Source organism: Colossoma macropomum, unplaced genomic scaffold (assembly GCF_904425465.1).
Source record: "Colossoma macropomum unplaced genomic scaffold, Colossoma_macropomum, whole genome shotgun sequence".
Classification (NCBI taxonomy): domain Eukaryota; kingdom Metazoa; phylum Chordata; class Actinopteri; order Characiformes; family Serrasalmidae; genus Colossoma; species Colossoma macropomum.
The window spans coordinates 8,245,446-8,269,588 of record NW_023494796.1 but is presented as its reverse complement, the minus strand read 5'-3'; the positions used below and the strand labels follow the sequence as shown (position 1 = coordinate 8,269,588).

Here is a 24,143-nt window from a genome sequence, read left to right as displayed (position 1 = left end):
TGTAATAGCAGTTATGTTATGTATACATACAAATTATGTAATTAAATTTACTTAAGGTGTTCAAAAAGCACTTAAAAGCCCAACTCAATGCATTTAATATATATTTAATCATAGCTTCATTGCAATTTATATACACTTTAGTTGTTGTAAGTTAAGCTAAATAATACATTTAGTATGCATTATTGTATGTTTAATCCACTTTCATTATTAAATACACTTTTGAAAATTACATTTAAATGCCTCTTTCTTTCACGAGGGAAAGTCACTACAAAAATGAGACATTTTCCATGGCTGGTGGATACACAGCTGCAACTAGTGGATATTGTGGATATGTAAAGGACAGGCAGGAGCTTTAGCAGGAGTTAGTCAGACTTAGCCAGCAAGATAAAGTGTTAGTAAGGTAACTAACATTAATATTAGACATTTAAAACATTTGAAATGATGTTTACAACAACGTATATTGCATGATTTGCAAGTTAACTAGCTCAGTTAGCTAGCCAGCATAAAATGTTGATGACTTAGCTAGCATTAATGGTGGGTGAAAGAAATGTGTTTGGGAAAATGAACTGCTGTAGATGTGTATAATTATATATTGTTTTACTTCAAAAATCTTTCATGTTGTGTTACCCAAATAGCCAATGTGATTGTGAGGTAGCTAAGATAACCTTGACCTTCACTCTTATTTTGAAGTAAAAGTTTGGGCACCCTGGTGCACATTTTAATTGAACATACTGCAATAAAATAAAACCTATGCAAAAGTTATTGTGCATTTCATGCTTTATTTGATATTTTAAAATCAGCAAATGAACAGAAATTGTGCACTAAGATTTGTAGAAAAATGTAAGTTAATACATGTTTAAGTGTGATCTCTGTGGAGGATGTGTTCACTTATTTTCACTTAGAAAACCAACAAAACACAATTTGACCAGGAGGTGTTTACACCTTTGCACACGACTGCAAATCCACCCAAGCACTGACATAAACACCAGGGCACACAAACACATGCAGAAGCAGCTTAGATCCTGCTTCAGTGTGCCCCCAGACTGACCCTACTTGTGGCGTTTTGTGGCCCATTACTCATAATGATCTGGGTGCGACATCGCCGCGTCCCCGCCACTTCATCTCCATTGGCTGTAATGGTTTTTGTCAGGCAGGTGGAGATGTGCGGCGATGGCCGTCTTTAGAGGGACTCTCTGAAGGGAAATGGATGTCACTTCTGCTTTAGTCTGTTAGGAGGGAGTCTAATGATCCTGAACAGGGCCAGATCTCTCTCTCCTCCAGCTCTGCATTACACCCACACCTGCTATTAGCTCTCACTTTGGATACTAACAAGTACAGTAAGTGCTGTGATCACAGACAGTTCAAACAGAACACAGAGTCAAAAAACGAGTAAAAGCTACAGATAATAAACTCCTAACAACCACCTAGAAGACCTGGTAGACCACCAACACTGTCCCCATCAGATAAACAGCACTTAAAGCTTTTATCTTTTAGAGAACATCAAGCTGCACTCTTGCTTCAGATCTGAAAACATCCACAGCCATCCTTCCACTGTAAGAAGACAACTCAGCACTATGAGTCTGAAAGGATGTGTAGCTGTCAAGAAGCTCTTACTGAGAAAAGGAAACAGACACACCAAACAAAGAAGCTGCTGCTGTTCTCAGAACAATGGACTGACTACCCCAGAGTCCAGACCTCAACATCACTGAATATGGGATTACATTTACCAAACTCTAAGACTGAACTTTGAAAGAAAAATATAGAAAAATATCCCAGCAATTTTTATATGACCATTTTTAACCTCACTTAAAATCAAACTGGGACTTTAAGACTGAATTATGTAAATTAGCTCTGTCCTGATTGGCTTCTCTCCTTGTAACTGTAAGCAGGATTAAACTGCTGTAAGCTGAATAGGTGGATATATTGAAAGGTTTTGGTATTTGTGACATCACAAAAACAGTGAATTCACAATAGGCTGTTTTGCAGCTTAGTTTTCATAAATAAATTGTAAGAACTGGGGAGTAAATGGTACAATTAAAAACTTCAACAATGCTTATATAATATGACAATTTCAAAAAAAAGCAAGAAAATTTAATTTGTCCATGATACAGGCCCTTTGTAATCTCCACATAATGCAAACAAGCTAAAACAATTACAATTTTTCCATTGTAGCCAGTGGAGAAAATGCCTACCACCTTTTTTTAATAGTCAACTGGAACTAAGCAGCATGTGTGTGTGTGAGACGCTGTGACCCTTTAAACACCCGTCTGGTCATCAATACGGCAAGGGCAGTGGACTGTGACCCAACCAATCACAACTTATACTATCGGCTTCCTCTCTCTCTCTCTCCCTGTCTCTCCTTCTCTCTCTCACACTCTCTCTCTCCCCTTTTCTCTCGTTCTTCCTCGTTCGTTTTGCTCCTCTTTTCTCTCGGTGGAGCTCACTCTGCATTTCCGCTTTCTTTATCCGTGTTTCGTACGCCCCTCTCTCTAGCTCTGCGCCTCTGTCCGTGGTGCTGAAGTCACTGTATGTAGATGGGGGTGTTAGCAGTAGTAATTGGAGATGATGAAGTTTGGCCGTGGTCCTGACAGCAGCCTAGTGAAGATGGATGATTCTCATTTCAGCCTGTAAATGTTGTCAATTCTACAGCTCGACCAGCCATCAGCCCTCATCACACACACACATACACGCACACACATGCTCAAATCACAGCTGGGACAGGGACTGGAGAAGGGCCAGAAAAAGAGAGATGATGGGATAGACACTGAGTGAGTGACAGGAATGAAGAAGAAAATGGACAATAGTAAGTATGGAGGCCAATGCCTTATTGTGAAGTGAGATTAAAGGAATAGTTTGCTGGAAAAATTAGCCAGTTTTCTCCCTTTCGCCAAATGTAACCATTCAGCCAAGACATGTTTGGTGTATTAAGTTTGCTTCTTTAGTTTTGCACTGGAGCTATGTGGCTAATGTGGCTCATGAAAGCCTATGAGCACCAATTAGCATCCATACAACTGCAAGCCTAAATCATCACACACTTCAGTCAAACTGTGCGGAGTTGTTGAGAATTCTTGAACACACTTGTTTAATTGGTTTCTGACACTTTCATAGATACTGTTATCTGTAAAACAATGGATAAAAACATGTCACATGGCTAAAAACCGTAGCAAAAGTTGGAATTTTGTCTGTAATTTTGTCACAATGACTGACAGAAACCATCAGGGCATTGTAATGATTTTGGTAATTTTGTCATTTTTAGTTCATGTTTATTTAATAAAATCATCATACTGGTACTGAAACTCTTCAAGTAATAGTCTTATTTCATTGTTGTGGTTTGGTTATAAACAAAAGGGTTCAATTCTTGGAACAGCCAACAGAAAGTTTGTCAGAAGTTATTTATCAGAATAAACAGGAATTTCTTTTCTCCATGGTATCTACATGAATAGAGTCAAGCTAGCTTTCTCATTGGTCAGGGCTTCAGGAGCTGAACTGAAGACCTAATGTGTCAGATTAACCACTAACATAAGTAGGAAGTGAGAGTGGAATTAATCAGTCATGTCTTGATTTAGACTGGATGGTCACTCTAGGCCCCATGTGTCAAACACAAGGCCCACAATCCTATTCGGCCTGCAGAAGTATTGTACTTTTCTATTAACATTAGCCCAGTTCACAATGCACTGCACTACAGTCCCCAGCATGCACTGCAACATAATGCGTGCTTCGACGCTCCTACCCCAACAACAATCAATGGGACAGCAGTTATACCTCAGTTCTACACAATTCTACACAATTCCACACCAGTCATATCACAACTAACAACTAACTGCAGTTCAGCCAGTATAAACATGTTAAATCAGCTCAGCAGCTCAGAAACTGAGCCCAAGTATCAATGAAATGAGCAGCAAAGAAAAGATACCAGGTCTTAAGTTCAAGCAAATAGGTAGTAAAGACTGAGCTCCTGGGGATATTAAAATTTTTAACATTTAAAATATACATGTAATATTTCAAGGTCTACCACAAGTGTCTGTATTTTACTAGCTTCAGAGAGTTGTTAGGAATGGAAAACAGCAGCATCTGAGTCACTGTAAAATTCATTCAATGTCTTTTACAAGTTTCAAATATCTGTGTGTAAACAGCCAAAAAATGTTAATGTGCATCACCATTAGCTTAGAGCCAATATACTACTGGAACTCCACAGGGAGACGAGCAGAAATGAGTGACGCTTCGACAATTATGGCCCGAACTGAAGGCCTAAGACTAATATTCATGGTTCACCACTGCCCAAAACTATTCCTTTAAACACTTGAAATGCACAAAAGGCAAAGAGAATGAAAGAGTGGAAGTGAATGGATGGTAGAAGAAAAAGGGCAAAAGGCTTTTTAACGAGGGAGGAAACTAACTTTCAGCACGAGAAGGATTGTGGATGAGCGGCGACAGAGTTAATAGCCATGTTTTGGCTCCTGAACCCATTTAGCCTTCCGCTCAAAAACAAAACACCTCAGACACAAACACATACACACTGCCATTCGTTTAGCCCCACTCGCATCCCATTTACATAGCATATTTCTCTCCCTCCCTCCCTCCCTCCCTCTCTCTCTCTCTCTCTCTCTCTCTCTCTCTTGCTCTCTCTCTCACTCGCTCTCCCCTCTCTCTGGGTTTTGACATAGCTCTGCTGTAATGGTTCTTCTCCCAGCACACATCAATAACAGATGAGGCCCCTAATCGCGCAACACCAAAATAATTTCACCCCAACCCAGCTTGCCCGGCCAAACATTTACATAATACTATTTCACCCCTCTCCCTCTCCCTCTCCCTCTGTCTCTCTCTCTCTCTCTCTCTCTCTCTCTCTCTCACACACACACACCCTTTCTTCCTGTATGCATTGTCTCCTGGAAGAATTCCTAAAATGAAATATATCACAGTGAGCGTGTGTGTGTGGTATTTAGCAGTGTGTGGTATTAAACGAGGGCGACTGTGGGGGAGCCATTTATCGGTGTGTGACTCCGGAGCAGAGTGTGGCAGCTCGCACTGCGATCGCTCGCACACCACAGAGACAGTTCACTGAGCGGCAGGAGCTCACACACAGTTTTGTATTCCTGTCTTTGTGGGGTGTTTCCATTGCCTTCTAAATGAGTCCCACACATTTTCATCTCATTGATTTAAATTTAAATTAAAAAATTAAAAAACGGTGGAATTTCTGACCATAAGTTATGCTCTGCCAGCTAGCTAATTTGTTGGGTTTTTCCATGTACGACTGTAGCTACATGCTAACCCGACCCTAACCTTAACTTAAGCAAACCAAACTAATCTTCTCTCAAGTATTTTATAACTATTGTGTTTATTTCCATGGATTATGCTTAGCTAGTCGGCTCATTATTAGCTAGCTAAATAATTTGTATTCCTACCTTTTGCGACCTCCTTCTATATGACATTAGCTAAATGCTAACCCAACCCTTCTGGAAAAAACAGCATTGCTGATCACCACCAAAACCATCATATGTTGTGTTTTTGATGCTGGTATTCTGGTCATGATAATGCTGTGTGACCAGCTAAACCAGCACTAGGCCAACACTAGACCAGCATATACCATGGAATTCATGCTGGTCTAAGCTTTTTTTTTATCAGGGAACCCTTACCACACCTTCAACATTCATTAGTATGTATTAAAGTTTACTGACTGAGGAAACAATCAGTGACTACCTGAATGAATAATAAATAAGGGAATTTTAAAAATAATGAGGAATGATGGTGACAGACAATGCTAATTATTTGCTAGCTAATTCAGTATCCCTGTCTTTTTGTGGTGTTGTGTCCTTCTGCATGCCTCTAGCTAAACGCTAACTTTAAAAATATACGCTAACCCAACCCTAACTTTAACCTCAGCTAACCTAATCTCATGTGATTTAAAACTACTGAACATACAATCACACATCCATGCTGGATGTGCTGGTGTTTACTGACTGAGGTCAACCTTAATGAGACTCAAATGAAAAATAGGGTTTTATAAACAGTGAGAATTTAGCTTAGCTTGGTAGCTAATTACCGAATTATTCATATTGATTTTTGGGCTGTTTGCATGTGCTTCTGCATGACTGGAACTACATGCTAACCAACCCTAACCATAGCCTCAGGAATTAAAAGCTCAATGTTCACCTCTTTTACATGTTTTCTTATAAAAGCTGCAGTTTTTGGTAAAAATAAAGATACAACAAAACAACAAATGATAAAATAAAAATATAAAATGCAATTTTCCCTCTGGGCAGCAAACACGTTACCACAGCATCACAAGGTCTATGTTTTCGCCACCCTGGGGTCCCCATAAAGAATTAAACATACCCACCCACTTGTGTACCAGTATTATTAACTTTGTGAGGACCATTGTGTCAAGTAATAATGAAGATGAGTGAAGTTAACACCCAAATGTAACTCTAGCCTTAATATCAGCATTGACAAGGAAGTGTTTTGGCTCTTTTTTCATTTGTTTTTTCGTAAGATAATTTCCCAACATTTTCTTGTTTTCCTGTCAGCATGATAACATGCAGTATAGCCTTCTGCCCTTTTTTACTTGGGGTCATTCTGTGTCTATTAAGAAAAGCAGGCTGCTTTTGACCGACTGTATTTTACATTATTCACATGTTTTTCCCTTCACTGCTGTGTCTTTTCTGTTGTTTTTCCAGTGGCTACGCTGACGGAATGCATTAATGCCTGCTTGACCTGAACTTCACTCTGTGACCTTATTCATTATCATCAGTCACTCACAATCATAGACACTCTTTCCTCGTCCCTCCGTTCATTTTTTCTTCATTTTGAGGCCTGTCCTGTATGAATATCAATATTTTGCAGATCCTTATTGGCCCTTTTTGTCATCTCGCTCTCTCTCTCTCTCTCTCTCTCCCTCTCCCTCTCTCTGGTTTGGATAATTAGTTCAGCATTAGGCCCGTTGGCCTGTTGATTTATCACCGGCGGAACGCGACGGGATCGAAAGAGGAAATTCAAATGAAGTGAGCCTGACAAGCGCACGCTGTTTTATGCGCTCCCCCACGAAGCGAGGGACACTAATTAATAGATCTGCCAGCACTTAATGGTGCAGACTGAGAGAGAGAGAGGGGGAGAACGGAGAACAGGAGAGGAGGAAACAGAGGATGGAGAGATGAGAGAGAAGAGAAATTTCACCCTTGCAACTTTATCAACACTTGCAAGGAATTTTCTCTGCAAAATCAAATTAATTCCAGCATTACTACATGGTGAAATCGTAATGAATGGAATTAAATATGGAGTAAACAATGTAAAAAAACATAGTAGCATGGATATTCATCCACTCGACAAACATCATGAAAGTTAAACAGAATCCCAAAAGAAAATGAAATATATTGATATAGAGTTCTGTGCAAAAGTCTGAGACCACCCTTCGAGCTCAAGTCAAAACAATTCACGTCAATTACCTTAATCATTTTTCAGGAGAGAAAGGAAAATAAGTTAAAAGTGAGAAAAGGACTCTTAACAACCACCTGCAAGACCTGGTAGACCACCAACACTGTCCCTGTCAGATAAACAGCACTTAAAGCTTTCATCTTTGAGAGAGAGGAGAAAATCAAGCTCCACTCTTACTTCAGATCTGAAAACATCCACAGCTGTTTCTGTCCATCCTTCCACTGTGAGAAGACGACTCAGCACTATGAGTCTGAAAGGATGTGTAACTGAGAAAAGGAAACAGACAAAAAAGAAGACAAACAAAGAAGCTGCTGGTGTTCTCAGAACAATGGAGTGACCGCCCCAGAGTCCAGACCTCAACATCACTGAATGTGTTGGATCACAAGAAGCAGAGAGTTCAACCAACTTCTAAGACTGAACTTTGTGTGTAAAAATATCCCTGCAGATTCCTTAGAAAACTGAGAGCGAGTCTCCTGAAAAGGATGAATGCTATAAAGAGTGGACACACTAAATACTGAAAGATAATGTTATACTCAGTTCAGTGTAATTTGCTGCTAAATGCTGTAAATGTTTTCTCCTGTTTTCCTGCTGAAAAAATAATATCTTGTTAATGACAGCTTTGACTGGAAATTCAATAATCAAACTTTTGCACAGTACTGTATATATTCCAGAATATAAATATAACACACTGTTGATAGTTGGCTAGTAATTCTGTTGTTGAACTGAAAACTGCTATAATTTTTTGCTGTTATCATTTCATTGTCATATTTAAACTGCTGAATGTTTTATATGTTTATATATAAGTTGTTGAAGTGATGAAGCTATTGTAGATTCACAGCTTGCTCCTGCTGTCCTGCAGAACTACGAGGTCACTCCAATGACAAGTGCAGTACGAGCAGCTCCAAGAGGAGTCTAACTTGAGCTCCGATCCCCAGACACACACACACACTCACAAGACCTCTTCCGTCACTTTCTGTCTGTTGGCGGACTCCCAGGAGTTTTCAGGTTGGGCTGTCGGCTGCCCGTCAATCACGTTAAACAAGGGGGCAGATACGCTGAGGGTCCTCTCCAGAATTTGGCCCCTTCAATGTAATTGTTCCTATTTTAAGGACCAAAACACACACACACACACACTCGGGGGAGGCGGTGTAACCCAGAGGTTAATGCCCCCGTTGGCAGGTTGATGACCTTTGACACCTCTAGCTTTAGTGCTCAGCAGTGAAATGGACTGAGGAATTATGGGGCTTTGAGATGAGTCTATAGAACCCTGACACTGTCTGTGCCTGCTTGTGTGTGTGTGTGTGTGTGCGTGCATTTGACTTTGAGTGACACCTTTGACTCTCTGCTTGTGTTCAGTTTGTGTTGTGTGTGTGAAGCCTAAGCTTTGCAAAGCCAGCTTACTCTGCCTGTCAAAAGTTTGGGGACACCATGGGCCTGCCTTCTTTACTGGTCTGCAATAACATATTAACTCAACCTTTCACAACCTTGACACTCTAACTCAGGAATAGTGCCATATAAAAATTTTTGACAACTATTTAACTATTAAAGCTTCAGGGAATTTAAACCCATTTTCTTTCTAAACATGCTAATCTTGCTCTTGTGGACGCACAACATGCATGTACAAAGTATGTCCTGGAAATAACTTCCTAGTGTCCACTAAATGGCTGATGTATTTTGCCCAACTTCTCCTGGGTGGTCTTAATCATGTGTAGCATTTACATAAGCAGTAGCTTCCCCAATCCCAAGGCTTATGTGGCTTCTCCCCAACACAGCTTTGACAAAACTGTGTTCCAGCAGAAAGACTTACTGAGAGTAAGCTAACAACCAAGCGAAAGCCAACCTATCAAGCATAACTGAGCTATCGAGCTAGCTCATCTGTCTGCCTGCCGTCTGTCTGTTCATTTTTTTGTTTGTTCATCTGTCCCTTTGTTCTTTCTATGGTTCATTCATTCGTTGAACAATAAATGAACAATCTATGTTATTAGCACATATGAAATAAACAATTACTCACCGCTGCCCTCTAAAGGTGTTATTACCAAACATCACATAAACAAACATTACTCACCGCCACCCTCTAAAGGTGTTATTACCAAACATCACGTGAACAAACGTTACTCACTGCTGCCCTCTAAAGGTGTTATTACCAAACATCACATAAACAAATGTTGCTCACCGCCGCCCTCTAAAGGTGTTATTACCAAACCTCATGTTAACAAACATCACTCACCGCCACCCTCTAAAGGTTTTATTACCAAACATCACATAAACAAACGTTACTCACCGCTGCCCTCTAAAGGTGTTATTACCAAACATCACATAAACAAATGTTGCTCACCGCCGCCCTCTAAAGGTGTTATTACCAAACATCACATAAACAAATGTTGCTCACCGCTGCCCTCTAAAGGTGTTATTACCAAACATCACATAAACAAATGTTGCTCACCGCTGCCCTCTAAAGGTGTTATTGCCAAACATCACATAAACAAATGTTACTCACCGCCGCCCTCTAAAGGTGTTATTACCAAACATCACATAAACAAACATTACTCACCGCTGCCCTCTAAAGGTGTTATTGCCAAACATCACATAAACAAATGTTACTCACCGCCGCCCTCTAAAGGTGTTATTGCCAAACATCACATAAACAAACATTACTCACCGCTGCCCTCTAAAGGTGTTATTACCAAACATCACATAAACAAACGTTACTCACCGCTGCTCACTAAAATTGATATAGCACCTGTCATAAGATGCCACCTTTGCCCTAAGTCAGTGTGTGAAATTTCTGTCCTGCTAGATCTGCCCCAGTCAACTGTAAGCGCCATTATTGTGAAATTGAAATGTCTAGTAGCAACAACAACACAGCCACAAAGCGGTAGACCACGAGTTAAAATTGCATATCCTCAGTTACATCACTCACTACAGAGTTCCAAACGTCCTCTGGAAGCAGCATCAGCACAAGAACTGTGTTGGGAGCTTCATGAAATGAGTCTCTAGAGTAATGCCAAGCGTTGACTGGAATGGTGTAAAGCACACCACCACTGGACTTTGGAGCAGTGGAAGTGTGTTCTCTGGAATTATGAATCATGCTTCAGTATCTGGCAGTCTGATGGATGAATCTGGACTCTGCAAATGCCAGGTGAAAGCTGTCTACCAGAATGCATAGGGCCAGCAGAAAAAAATGGTGGAGGAGGGATAATGGTCTGGGGCTGTTTTTCAGGGTTTGGACCCTTTAGTTCCAGTGAAGGCTAATGTTGATGCTACAGCACACAAAGACATTTTAGACAATTATATGCTTCCGATTTTGTGGCAGCAGTTTGGGGAAGACCCTTTCCTGTTCCAGCATGACTGTGCTCCTGTGTACAGAACAAGCTCCATGTCCTCACAAATGCTCTTTTGACTGAACTGAATTCTCACAGACACACTCCACAATATCTTGTGGAAAGCTGTCCCAAAAGAGTGGAGGTTGGTACAGCCAAAAAAGGAGGAAAACTCCAAATTAATGCCCATGATTTTGGACAGGGATGTCCAACAAGCTCAAATAGGTGTGACGGTCAGTGTCTACATATTTTTGGCCATATAAAGTACATTCAAAGGATTAGCACATATCTGTTTTACAATAGAAAACATTTGGTATGTATTTCTCAGTTGATTGAAAAGTAGCATTGATAAACCTTTTTAAAGGAAAACAATGCATCCCCAAAATTTGGACTGTAAGCAAATAAAATAGTCTCAAAGCAGCAGCGCAAATGCAGCGGCAAACCAGCTCCAGGACCATAAACACATTTATAAACACATTGCTGCAAGCTGACATGCAGTATGCTCTCTGAATCCTTCACTGTGGATCTACAAGAAAGCACAAGGTGTTACACTGCATCTCATACATCATGCTGACTATGGCCAAGTATACATAATATCTCCTTCAGGAACGGTAGCTCAGCTCAAGCCGCTCACAACATCAATGTGACTCCGTGAAAAATGTTTTGGTAAGCATTTTTTTAAATGCTCAGGCTTACGATACATCACTACCAGACAACTTTAGCAGTTCTGAAACTCAGTGAGGCTTCGTTTGCATGCAGTGTGCAGCTCATGGCCTTGAAGATTTGTCGTTGAAGAACTTGAAAAGTCATGAAAAACCAGCATCTCACTCCCATCCACTTTCCAGCAGATAACCTAGTATTACCTGAACCTACTGTTCATAGAAACCCCCAAATTTTGCATTAGAATATCCTCATCATCAAAGTGGCCAATTATTTATCCATGCATTTATTTTTTCATTCATTATCTGACGGCCACTTTCTCATGTTTCAAAGAAGCCATTTATAGTAGTCAGATCCAAAAGTTTGGGTGCCCCTGGTCAAATCCTGTTTACTTGATTTTCTAAGTGAAAATAAGTGAACACATCCTCTGCTGAGAACACATTTTATATTTCATGTTTTATTTTTTCAATATGGTATTTTTTAAAGTAGTTTTTCTTAGATAGTGTTAAATTTTTAAAGTAGTTTTTCTTAGATAGTGTTAAATTTTTAAAGTAGTTTTTCTTAGATAGTGTTAAATTTTTAAAGTAGTTTTTTCTTACTCTTTCTTAGATAGTGGCCATTTATTTGTTTGTTGGTTTCATCAGCTATTTATTACCACATTTGTATATTTTACTGTGTGAAACTACAGAATGTGTCAGTTACTTGGAACTAAAGTGTCAGTGATTAAAATTAGGAATTCAATATTTGCATTAGCTTTTCTTAGTCAGATATCTATCTATTTATCAATCTATTTATTTATTTATTTAGTTGTTTGTTTGTTTGTTAATGTCAACTACAGGATGTGGCACTGCAGTACTTGTAACTAAAGTAGCAATAATAAAAGTGAGGAAAGTTAATTTTGCATTAGCTTTTTCTAGCCATATACTGACCACATGTTTTTGTTTGTTTGCTTGCTTGTTTGTTTGTTAATGTCAACTTTTTCATGTTTCACTCTGTGAATGTATATAACAAAGGAGCAACAATCAAAATTAGAATTTTAAACTCACATTGGCTTGTCTTAGACAGTGACTATTCTTTTTTTTTGTTTATTAATTATTAATAAATTAATTAATTATCAATTATAGATGGCAAACTTTACATGTTTCACTGTTTGAATATAGCTACACTAACAATAATCGAAATTTTGATTATTTGATTTTTTAAAATTTGCGTTGGCCTATCTTAGTTGGTGGCCATTTATTTATTTACTCGTTTATTTGTTTATAAATGGCCACTTTTGCATGTTTTATTGTGTGAAACTATAAAATACAGCCCAGAGTAAGTGAGTAAAAGCACTAAAGTGAAGTGTGCGTTTAGCCTTTAGCATGCCCTGGAACAAGTGTTTGCTACTTAACCCTAAACCTCTGGGCTCTAACCTGACTTTGAAACACAAAAACCTCTATAGGCAGCTATAGAGCAGCAGCGAGGTCAGGCTTTAAGCATAAGCTCACTGAGGCAGAGGGTCAACACCAGGGCCCGCAAGGTCGGAGGTCAACAGTGGGGGCGTCAGGAAGGGTCAAGCAGTGCCGGCAGCCAGGCTGGGAAGAGCGGAGCTTTGGGAACAGGGGTGGCTAGGGGGTATTGGTGCACGTGGCCACGCCCCCTCTGATACAGGCCCCGCCCCCTCGGCTCTTACCTGGGCGGGCTTGCCGTTGTTGGTGGTGTCTGGGATGGGGTAAATGTCGGGGTAGGGCTGTCGGTCAAACACACGGTCCAATACCTCGAGTTGCTGAGGAGTGAAGAGCTCCCCTCGCATCTGCTTCCGCAGGAAGTCCCGCCCCGAGTGGGCATGGCCATTCGCCAAGGAAGAATCCTGAAGATCTGAAGAGAAGAAAAAGACCACTAATGTGAGAACTGGACCTCCTGCATTTGCAGCAAAATGTTTAAAATGTCAAATGTGTAGGAGAAAGAAAAAAAAATAATTTTAATGCTTGTTAAAAATATGGACAGCATTGCTTAAAAATGAACACATAAATCATTTTATATCATCCATATTATATTACTTTTATAGATTTAATACTTTTGAAATCAATTAAAATATAACTTTTGAGCATATAATTATTGAGCACATTCTGTTGACTACAGTGAAACACCACATACACACTAGTGAACACACACTAGGGGGCAGTGAGCACACTTGCCCGGAGCCGTGAGTAGCCCTATCCGAGGCGCCTGAGGAGCAGTTGGGGGTTAGGTGCCTTGCTCAAGGGCACTTCAGTCACGTACTGTCAGCTCAAGGGATCGAAACGGCGACCTTCTGGTCACAGGGCTGGTTCGCTAACCTCTAGCCCACGACTGCCCCCATTGTGTTTAAAGCCTGCAAATATTGTAGTAATACTCTTATGTCATTGTTTGGTTTTGGAAACAAAAGGATTACATTCTAGGAGTGTAAAGAGGAAAATTATCCAATCAGAATTTTATCCTCTTTGGTATCTGGGTAGTTACAGCCTAGTGAGCTCTCCAATTGGTTAGGACTTCAGGAGCTGAACTCAAGGCCTAACATACAAGATTAACCACCAACACAATTAGGGACGGACTCTGGATGTTCAACCAATCACATTTGTGTTTTATAATGGGTGAGACCAATTTCATGAAAAAATGTCCTGGCAACAGTTGCTATGAAGAACATATTTGTGGGCAGAGCATGGAGAGGTCAGCTAAGGCTTATCTTGGAGTTTGTTCCTACCTTTCTATGAACATCCTTCCAGTGTTTTTGCACCATAATAAGAGTTCTTTGCAAAACTATACTACTACAAGAATACAACAAGCATCTTTATGGAAGCAAATGATTTCACTATTTGACACTTTTGGAGAAATGTACACTCGTGGATGGACACACACACACACACACACACACACACACACACACACACACACACACTGGTGAGAGTGTTAAGGCGGCAGTGTGAGTGAGTTATTACAGCGCTGTTGAGTTTCTGAAGAGACAATTATAAGAGCCGAGAGAGCTACAGCCTCCAAATGATTACAGAGAGAGAGGGATGGGGGGGAGAAAAAAAAGAAAGAATAGAAACGAAAATCCCTGATATAGAGCCAATTCATTTCTCCAAAACGCCTCCGAGAGCTTATTCTAGAGACCTGGAGGGCAGGAGCAATCCGAGAAAGAGAGAGAGAGGTGCGGAGTGATAAAAGAACCGACAGACAAAGCACCCACATAAACGGCGCTCCTTCATTTTGTCACCGAAATCAGTTCATTTGAATGTGAATTCATACCTGCTTTACTGCGTCATGATGTAGAAGTGATATCTCTATAATCATCTCAATAACAGTACTATATGGTGCCTATGATTTAAATATAAGCTGTGATTTGCATTTAAAGACTGAATGACCACACACACACACACACACACACACACACTACCACCAACTATGTACACACACTCACACACAGTGGGGAGTGTATGATCTGCAGTGTTTTTGACCCTCTTAATCCCAGTGGTCAGTGTGTCTGATAGAATTCAATTGATCAATCATGTCTGTGTGATGGCACCATTTCGGCAGGCTTATTGCTTTCACCTCCCTTCAAAAGACGCACACACAAAAGACTGGCCAGGGTGGGCTTCTGAGCGCCAGACCCTCTGAAAGTACCTTCTGAAAGCTGCTCCTATCCCTCTTAGTTTTGGCACTGTGTACTTCTGCTGCATTTATATCATGTTATCTTATATGTTTACATTATAGATATTAAGCGTATGCAAATTTCTGGTCAAATTATTGACGTTCTATTGATTTTCTAAGTGAAAATAAGTTCCACATCCTACACAGTGAACAAGCTGGTATATTAGTATATGGTATTTTTTCTGTGAATTTCAGTGCACAGTTTCTCTTTATTTGCTGAGATTAACATACTGTAAAAAATAAAACATAAAATGTTAAGCGTGCCAGGCTACGTTTCGTGTTTTGCTTTTCCACAATATGTTAAAGTCAGTAAATTAACAGTAATTGTGTATTAAAATGTGTTCTCTGTGAAGATTTTCATTTAGAAATTCATGTCATGTCATGCCCAAATTTTTGCATAAGACTGTATTTTTTAGAGTTTTAGCACAAATATAGGGCTAGTTACTCAGTTACTCAGTACTTCTCTCAAACTGTAATAGGATTACCACTCCCCAGCTAACGTGCTAGCTGTGAACTAACATGCTAATGACAGGCCAACATGCTAGACCCAAGCTAATGTGCTAAACTCAATTTGCTCCAGTCTGTTGAATGCACTGTTTGATGCCCTTATATGATACGATGTGTTGTTACATCTTTAGTAGCTATGTAGCCTCTCAAAGCTACGTAAGTGACATCATGTCTGGATCTTCGAGAGTAAGTCTGAGAATGCGGGTGAGTGCGACATTTTGGCTCTGCAGCGGCTTCTCCCTGCTCTGGTGCAAAATGGTAGCATGTCAGTTCTCTGTCTTTTAGCTCTCATACCAGCTCACATCTGCTTACAACACTTACAGAGTTAGTTTGTCTTGTTCTCAGTAGTGTTTTACACCAAAGAGCCAAAACACTATAAATGCCAAATATGCTGTGGCTCCTCTAAGACGTCTAAAAGCCCTCTGAAGGTGCCCTGTGGTATCTGGCACCCAGACCTTAACAGCAGGTCCCTTAAGTCCTGTAAGCTGCAGATTGGAGACGCTGTGGATCAGACACCTTGTTCCAGCACATCCCACAGACGCTGGACTGGATTGAGAGAGGAATCTGGAGGCCAGGGCACCACCTCTTCGTCATGTTCCTCAAGCCGTTCCTGAACAATGTGCGCAGTGTGACAGGGCAAATTATCATGCTGAAAGAGGCCACTGCCATAGGGGAATACCTTTGCCATGAGGAGGTGTATCTGGTCCCAACAATGTTTAGGTATTTGGCACGTGTCAAACTGATGTCCACATAAATGCCTGGACCCAGCAGAACATTGCCCAGAGCATCATACCCCTTTGACGGCTTGTATTCTTCCCACAGTGCATCCTGGTGCCATCACTTCCCCAGGTAAACGCCACACATGTAACCGGCCATCCACATGATGTAATAGAAAACGTGACTCACTGGACCAGGCCACCTTCTCCCATTACTCCAAGGTCCAGTTCCAATGTTTGCGTGCCCATTGTAGGTGGTTCAACGGTGGACTAGCATGGACACTGCGATCGGTCTGTAGCTACGTAGCCCCAAAATCAACAGGGTGTGATGCACTGTGTGTTGTGACACATTCCTCCCGTAACATTAGCCCTTCTGTCAGTTCGGACCAGATGGAATAGCATTCGTTGCGCTCATTCTTTGATGAGCCTTAAGCGCCCAGCATCCTGTTTGTAGACACTGACCACTGCTCACTGGTGTCCCCACAAGCCTTGTCGTTTCGGAGATGCTCTGACCCGGTCGTCTGGTCATTACAATTTGGCTCTTGTCAAAGTTGCTCAGGTCTTCACGCTGCCCATTTCTCCCTCATTCAACACGTCGACTACAAGAACCATCTCTTAACTTCTCATCTTATATATCCCAGACCCGAAATGTGCCGTTGTTATAAGATAATCCGTGATATTCGCTTCATCTGTGAGTAGTCATCGTGTTTTGGCACATCAGTGTATAGTTAGTGAGTTGAGCTGTGGGTAAATCTGGACCGTGCTGAGCTGCTGCTGCTTTGGCTCTTTGTTTTGTGTGCAGTGATACGACTATAGAGAATCACCCTCTATAACTCACAAACACAAAGAGCTCAGCTGCAGCCACACACCCACACAGAAACACACACACACACACACACACACACAAGAAGGGCCCTGAGCAGGCCGTCCAGCCTCACTCAGTTCAAAAGTGGAGACAATAGCAACATCCACTGGACTCTCTCTCTCTCTCTCTCTCTCTCTCCCATTCTCACTCTCTGTCTCTCTACCTCTCTTGCACTTGACTCTGTGTGTCAGCCTTGACAGATCAAAGTCTAAAAAGGAAACCAACCTCACTAGAATCATCCATCCTCCACCTCCATCTGTTTCCCTCCATCTATTCTTTTGGTTTCCTTTTACTTTCTTTAACTTAACAATGAATTAGTGGATTTAAAGCAACATTTGGAGACGTCTCTGGTGGGAATGTGTGATTGTAAATGTGTAGAAGAACATTTTGTAGTGTGGGTCTTTTCCCTGAGTGGGTGAATCTGTTTGTGAGTGCGTTAAAAGAGAATTCAAAGAGAGCTGAGTGAAATCTTGGTGAAGGACGAGTCTGAGGATGTGAGTGAATGATCTTCTGTTGTCATCACATCTTCATCAGTGTAATGTTGATTTTGCATTTGAGACCTAAACATCGAGTCAGACCTTCTTTTTGAGTCTGTGTGACGTTAATGTGTACAGACGAATGAAATCCGACCTCCGATAAAAAGATAACGCTAGAACAAATCACAAAATGTCCTCATAATACTAACAAAATAAAAACATTCTCCTCCTTAAGCGTTCACTCCATTCTTTTTTCTCCTCTCTTCCTTTTACCTCTGTTCTTCCCTTTTCTGCTTTTTCATCTTTTTTATTTCCTCTCCTTTTTCCCTATTCATCTCTTTTCTTTATTGTCCTCTTTTCTTCTTTCCATCTCCTTTTTTCATTTTTCTCCCCTCACGTTCTCATCATGTCCTTTTTTCTTCTCTTCTCTGCACTCTCTGTCCCTTTCTGTGCTCTCCTCCCCGTCCTGCTCTCCTCTCTTCTCCTCCAGTCTCATTTCCTCTCCTGCCTTCTTTTCAACTCCTCTCCTCTTTCACTTCTCTTTTTGCCTCTTCTTCATCTTTCCTTCTTCATCTCCCCTCCTCTTTTCCCCGTCCTTCTTTTTTCTTTTAGTTTTCTTTCTCCTCTTCTCTTTTCTTCTACTTTTTTATCCTCTCCTCCTTTTCTTTTCCACATTTTCTCATCTCCTCTGCTTTTTATCCTTCTCCTCTCTCTTTTTTCTCCTTTCCGTTTATTTTCTCCCCTATCCTTTTTTCTCTTCTCTTCTTTTCCTCTCCTCTTCCTCTCCTTTTTTTCTCCCTTTCCCATGTCCTAATCTTGTTGCTTCTCTTTTTTGTCCTTTCTTCTTTTTCTAATTTTTCTCCTCTCCAGTACTTTCTCTCCTCCTTTTCCTCCTCTCTCCTCAGCTCTGCTTTGTCCTCTTTTGTCTTTTCTTGCTTTCCTCTCATCTCTTCTCCTGACCGTTTTCTCCTGCTATCTCTTTTCCTTCTCTCCAGTCCTCTCCTCTTATCTCCTCTTTTCTTCCACTCTATCCATTCCCTTCTCTCTTGTCTTCCTCTCCTCTCCTCTCTCGCTCTCCGTTCCTCTCCTCCCCCTGGTTATAGTCAATGGGCAGACACAATGACTGTGTTTCTGGGGGCCCCACAAGTCAAGTTCTCTCTTTCAGCTCACTTCCCTTCTGCCTGAGCGAGGTCAGCGGGTCACCATGGGAGGCTTTCCCCAAACACACACACACACACACACACACACACACACACACACACACACAAACAAAATCTTAAGCATCCTTGCTGAATGTCCCTCCCCTCCACTGGTTCTTATTCCATTTCTGAGCAGCTGCGGGACACACCGTACTGCTCCACTGAACACACTCACACACACACACACACACACACACACACACACACACACACACACATCTCTCGGGCAAAACACTATTTAGAAATGTAGTGAACACAAAGCCCATATGTATGAATATATATGTGTACACATGGTGCATGAAACACACAGAAAACACATTTGGGACTTTTAACTGACTTGGACTTTAGACTAAAATCCTTTTGCTTTGAGTGACTTTATAGCCTAATTATGTTTATTTTACTATATTAAAATAAATTATTGAACATTGGAACATTCCATTTTGTCACTAACAAAACAATCATACCTGTTTCGGTGGGGACAATTTTAGCTCATTTTCAGCAGAACGTAAAAAGACCAGTACATGACCTGCAAGCACAGCTTTGAACAGCTGTACACACACAAAATCATCATATTTTATTAAAATACAAAAACGTTACTTAACTGCAGAAAATACGTGTTTCGGTACTGACAATTCTTAAAGATCCACACTGATTTTCAGAATTTGGGACACATTTACTTCAAAACAATGAGATCTAACTGTTCACCGTGTGGCCATGAGGGACAGGGATGCAGCCTCACTCCCTGCTCTAAGATGTAGGGGTGTGGCTAAAATAAGGCTCTGCCTATGAACTTTTTGTGTTTCAGTAGTGACATGAAAATGTGAGACAGCATTTTTTGAATAAAGTCTTTTGTTAAAGAATTATTTGAATAATTTAATATTAAATATTTAAATGATTAGGCTCATGATAAATCTACATTTTTCAACTTCACCTTAAAAGGCATCAAAAAAAATTATAAAAATATTATATATATTATACAAATATATACAGTAAATCTATGCCCCCACTCCATCGCTCGCATTCTGAGCACATCACTGAGGCTAGTATGTGTAGTAAAGCAGAAGCATTGTATGCACAAAGGCATTCAACTACCTTCATAGCAATAAAATAGGAAAGTACAGCAAACACAGTGGTTTTGTACAGCAAACACAGTGGTCATTTTTTTAAAGCTGAGGTAGAGCCAATCAGAGCATCAGCCAAGATGAACATAAGCCATGGGTAATGCTGAGGGAACGTGGAGTGGTGGAGACGCTGGAGTGCGCTGCTCAGGCATAGCAGGATAGGGGAAGTCCTGCAGTCACACAGTCGCTGTCTTGTGCCCTGCTTTTTTGGCATGGAATGGAATGCATAGGGTGCAGGGCACAGACATTGGGCCTCAATCACCAATGTCTTCTTAAGTTTTTTCTTAAATTTATAAGAAATAAGAAAAAGTCTACGTCAAATTCATGACGTGTTCTTAAACAGAATTCTTCACACCTTTGTGCTCTTGACTGTGTGTAGATTCTGTTCTTACCTAAGAACAAATCCCAAATAAGAACACATTTGTGAAAGTCGGAATCTTTGTGAAAACTGCATAAGTTGGTTTTAAGGACAAATTTCTTTTTAAGAACAATTGGTGAATGAGGCCCAAAGTTTATGACTCTGCTGATGTTTGAAGTATGTTAGTTCCTATGTGGCATCCGACAACAGCAGATATCAAGCCTGAGCTCAGTTTTGAATAATGTAGTCCGTCATTAGTGAGCACCATTGGAATCGTAGCGTGACCAGAAATGGAAAACCGGCAAGTGGAAATAGTGAGGCACCATGACAGCTCCCACTGGGTTTTCAGGAAAATCATCTATAAAGGAACTTGCACATGTGCCAGTATACAACAAGCAGATCCTCCATTGCTGTGCGTACATCCATAATATCGCCTCTTTTTCTCTTTCCTATTTGAATCACTTGGTTACATCACTGACCATCTCAAACTGCAGGACTCTGAACTTGTGAGCTGTAAAAAATCAAACATGTCTGGGCCTCCGATCACTCAGGAGCCAGATCAGAGGGCTAAAGATTGACTCGTTTCCCCTCTCACACTACCTGTGCCATCAGTCGCTTCCCCTCAAGCCTCTAACCTGGAGAATTTTGAAATGTTGATTGTGAAATGTGGGAAAATTTGTCGAAAGAGGCAAACTGGGGCTAAAATTGGGCTAATAATTGTGTAGTGTATGCCTGGCTGTAAAGACACAAGCCAGCAAAGAGCAGAAGGGAACATCTGTCTGAGAACACACACACACTCACATGCACACACACACACACACACACTTGGCTCTCTGTGAGAGAGTGTATCACGCTGTCTCTGAACTGATCTCCCGCAGTTACACCATGTCAATTAAACACACAAATTCATTTAGCTCTCTCTTTCACTCTCTCTCTCTCTCTCTCTCTCTCTCTCTGTCACCAGTCCTATGCTGCATTAATTAAACAGGCATGCATCGCTCTAATTGGTGCATATATTAATGCCAGACTGTGTGTGTGTGTGTGTCTATTACTGTATTTGTGCCTTTGTGTAAATGAGTGTAAACCAATAGCAGACTGTAAAACACACACCATGGTCACTTTCCTCTAGGATTCACATGATGTTGATATCGTTAATATTGTATTTTCCATCATATGACACATTAAACAGAAGCAAGAGGGCAAAATCCATGCAAGAATTAATATCCTTCTCCAAAACACAGTCATTTCTCCTGCCATTTGTCAGCCAATTAAGTGTGCTAGTAGCTTGTTCTGCTCACATTCTGATAAGAAAAAGTGAAGGCTAGTGGAGAGAATGCAGGATAAAACTAGCTAAAACCAAGTGCTAAATAGGGTTGGGCCACATTCACTTTTTGTATACCTTTAAATAGTTCTAACAGACACAGTGTTTAAAAAACTGCAGCAGCACTGCTGTGTCTGATCCACTCTAGCGTAACACACACTAACACACCACCACCACATCAGTGTCACTGCAAGGCTGAGAATGACCCACCACCCAAATGATACCGGCTCTGTGGTGGTCCTGTGGGGGTCCTGACCCTTGAAGGACCAGATGAAAGGGGGCTGACAAAGTATGCAGAGACATAAATGGACCTACAGTCTGTAATTGTAGAACTAGTATATGCACATATATGGTAAATGGAGCTGAGAAAACAATGAATACAGTCTCCATTGACAAACACTGGCTGTACAATGGGTCATACTGAAGAGCTCAGTGACATTAACTGTGGCACTGTCATAGGATGCCTCTTTTGCCACAAATCAGTTTGTGAAATGTCTGCCCTGCTAGATCTGCCCCAGTCAACTGTAAATGCTATTGTTGTTAAATGGAAACATCTAGGAAGAACCACATCTCAGCCACAAACTCACAGAGTAGAGCCTTTGATGCGTAAAAAGTGCCTATCCTCTGTTGCATAACTCAGCAGCACAAGAACTAGGCGCTGGTAGCTTCATGAAATGGGTTTTCATGGCTGCACAGCTGCACACAAGCCTAAGAGTACTATGTGCAATGCCAAGCGTCAGCTGGCGTGGTCAGCTGGACTCTGGAACAATGGAAACTCGGCCCTTTAGTTCTATTGTTAGTGTTAAAGCACACAGAAACATTTTAGACAATTATATGCTTCCAAATTGGTGACAGCAGTTTGGGGAAGACACTTTCATGTCCCAGCATGACTGTGCCCCTGTGCACAAAGCGAAGTCCATGAGTTTGCACACGTCAAAGCGATGAGTTTGATGTGGAGGAACTTCAATGGCCTGCATGGAACCCTGACCTCAAACCCACCAAACACCTTTAGGATTAACTGGAACGTTAATTGCTAGCCAGGCCTTCTTGACCAACATCAGTGTCTGACCTCACAAATGCTATTTTGACTGATTGTGCACAGATTTCCACAGATACACTCCAAAATCTTATGGAAAGCCCTTCTAGAAGAGTTGTAGCTGGAAATGGTGGGGAGCAACTCCAAATTAATGCCCATAACTTTGGAAAGGGATCTCCAATAATCATTACAGTATAGAGTCATTTTTACAGTGTTTCATCTTTTTCTTTGGCAGTAATATTGACTGTCTTTATACTGCATTAAAAGACACATCCTGCTGATGCGTGCATGCATTTCACTATGCATGTGTGTATGTGTGTGTGGCATCTGGAGCTGCCTGGTGTACAGCAGGGGTCTGGACATAGATGGCTTTTTAATGTACATGTGCACACACTCACACACACACACACACACATACATACACAGCGCCTCTGCTGGATTGAGATGTTTATCTAAGACGTGCCAGCGGTGTCCAATCCCCCAACCCTGATGCATCTGTCAGTGTTCCACCACTTCCATCTGTGCTGTGTGTGCATTCGTAGGAGTGTTTGCATGAGTATGTGTGTGTGTTTGCTGGTGTGTGCCAGCTTTTATGCATTAGAATGAAGAAAGTAGATTAAAATGGTAAGTGAATGAATTTCCCTATTAATTACTTCCAGCGGACAGTGTTTTGTCATTACTATCACTGTACCTACGGTGCGGGGTCATGCTCCAAATTCATGCATAAGACTTACAGTACTATGCAAAGGCCAGAGACCAATTTCCACTCAAAACAGCCATCAAGTACAACTTATCATCCTATTCCCACTTTAACTCTTTCACCCTTACAGTCTTAAAACCAACCAGTTCCACCTGTGTCCCCCCAACAAAAGCTGCTCTCAAAGATCTCATTCATATTATGTTCCCCTTCAAACAGACACTAACATTCACACAAACAACTACCTTAGCTCCTCAAAAATGGCAAAAAAGAAGATTTGTCTGAGATTAGATATAAGATAACTTGCACAACAAAGAGGACAGTCGGTGGAAAATAAGGGAAAGTTAAAGATATGGAACTCCTAACAACTGTGAAAGACCTAGTAGACCACCAAACCTGCCCCCACCAGCACTTAAAGCTTTCATCTTTGAGAGAGAGGAGAAAATCAAGCTCCACTCTTACTTCAGATCTGAAAACATCCACAGGTGTTTCTGTCCATCCTTCCACTGTGAGACACTCAGCACTATGAGTGTGAAAGGATGTGTAGCTGACAAGAAGCTGTTACTTAGAAAAGAAATAAACAAAAATGTGCACTAGAGCACCAAAACTGGACGTCTGAGATGCGGCGTAGGGTTTCATAGACTGATGAGTTTAAATTTGTAATTTGGATTACTCGGATCATAAGAAGCAGGAAATTGAACCAACTTCTAAGACTGAACTTTGGAGGTGAAGAAAAAAAAAACATGCATATTTCTTTTAAAAACTGA

General features: G+C 41.0%; 1 protein-coding gene across 1 annotated transcript in view; it reads right to left on the bottom strand.

Moving 5' to 3' along the window:
• Positions 1-24,143, bottom strand: part of pax5 (paired box 5) — an 87,775-nt gene that overhangs the window by 25,239 nt on the left and 38,393 nt on the right. The window contains exon 7 of the mRNA XM_036583753.1: positions 13,084-13,268. Within this exon, the coding sequence (XP_036439646.1) occupies positions 13,084-13,268 (185 nt within the window). The remainder of the gene's footprint in view (positions 1-13,083; positions 13,269-24,143) is intronic.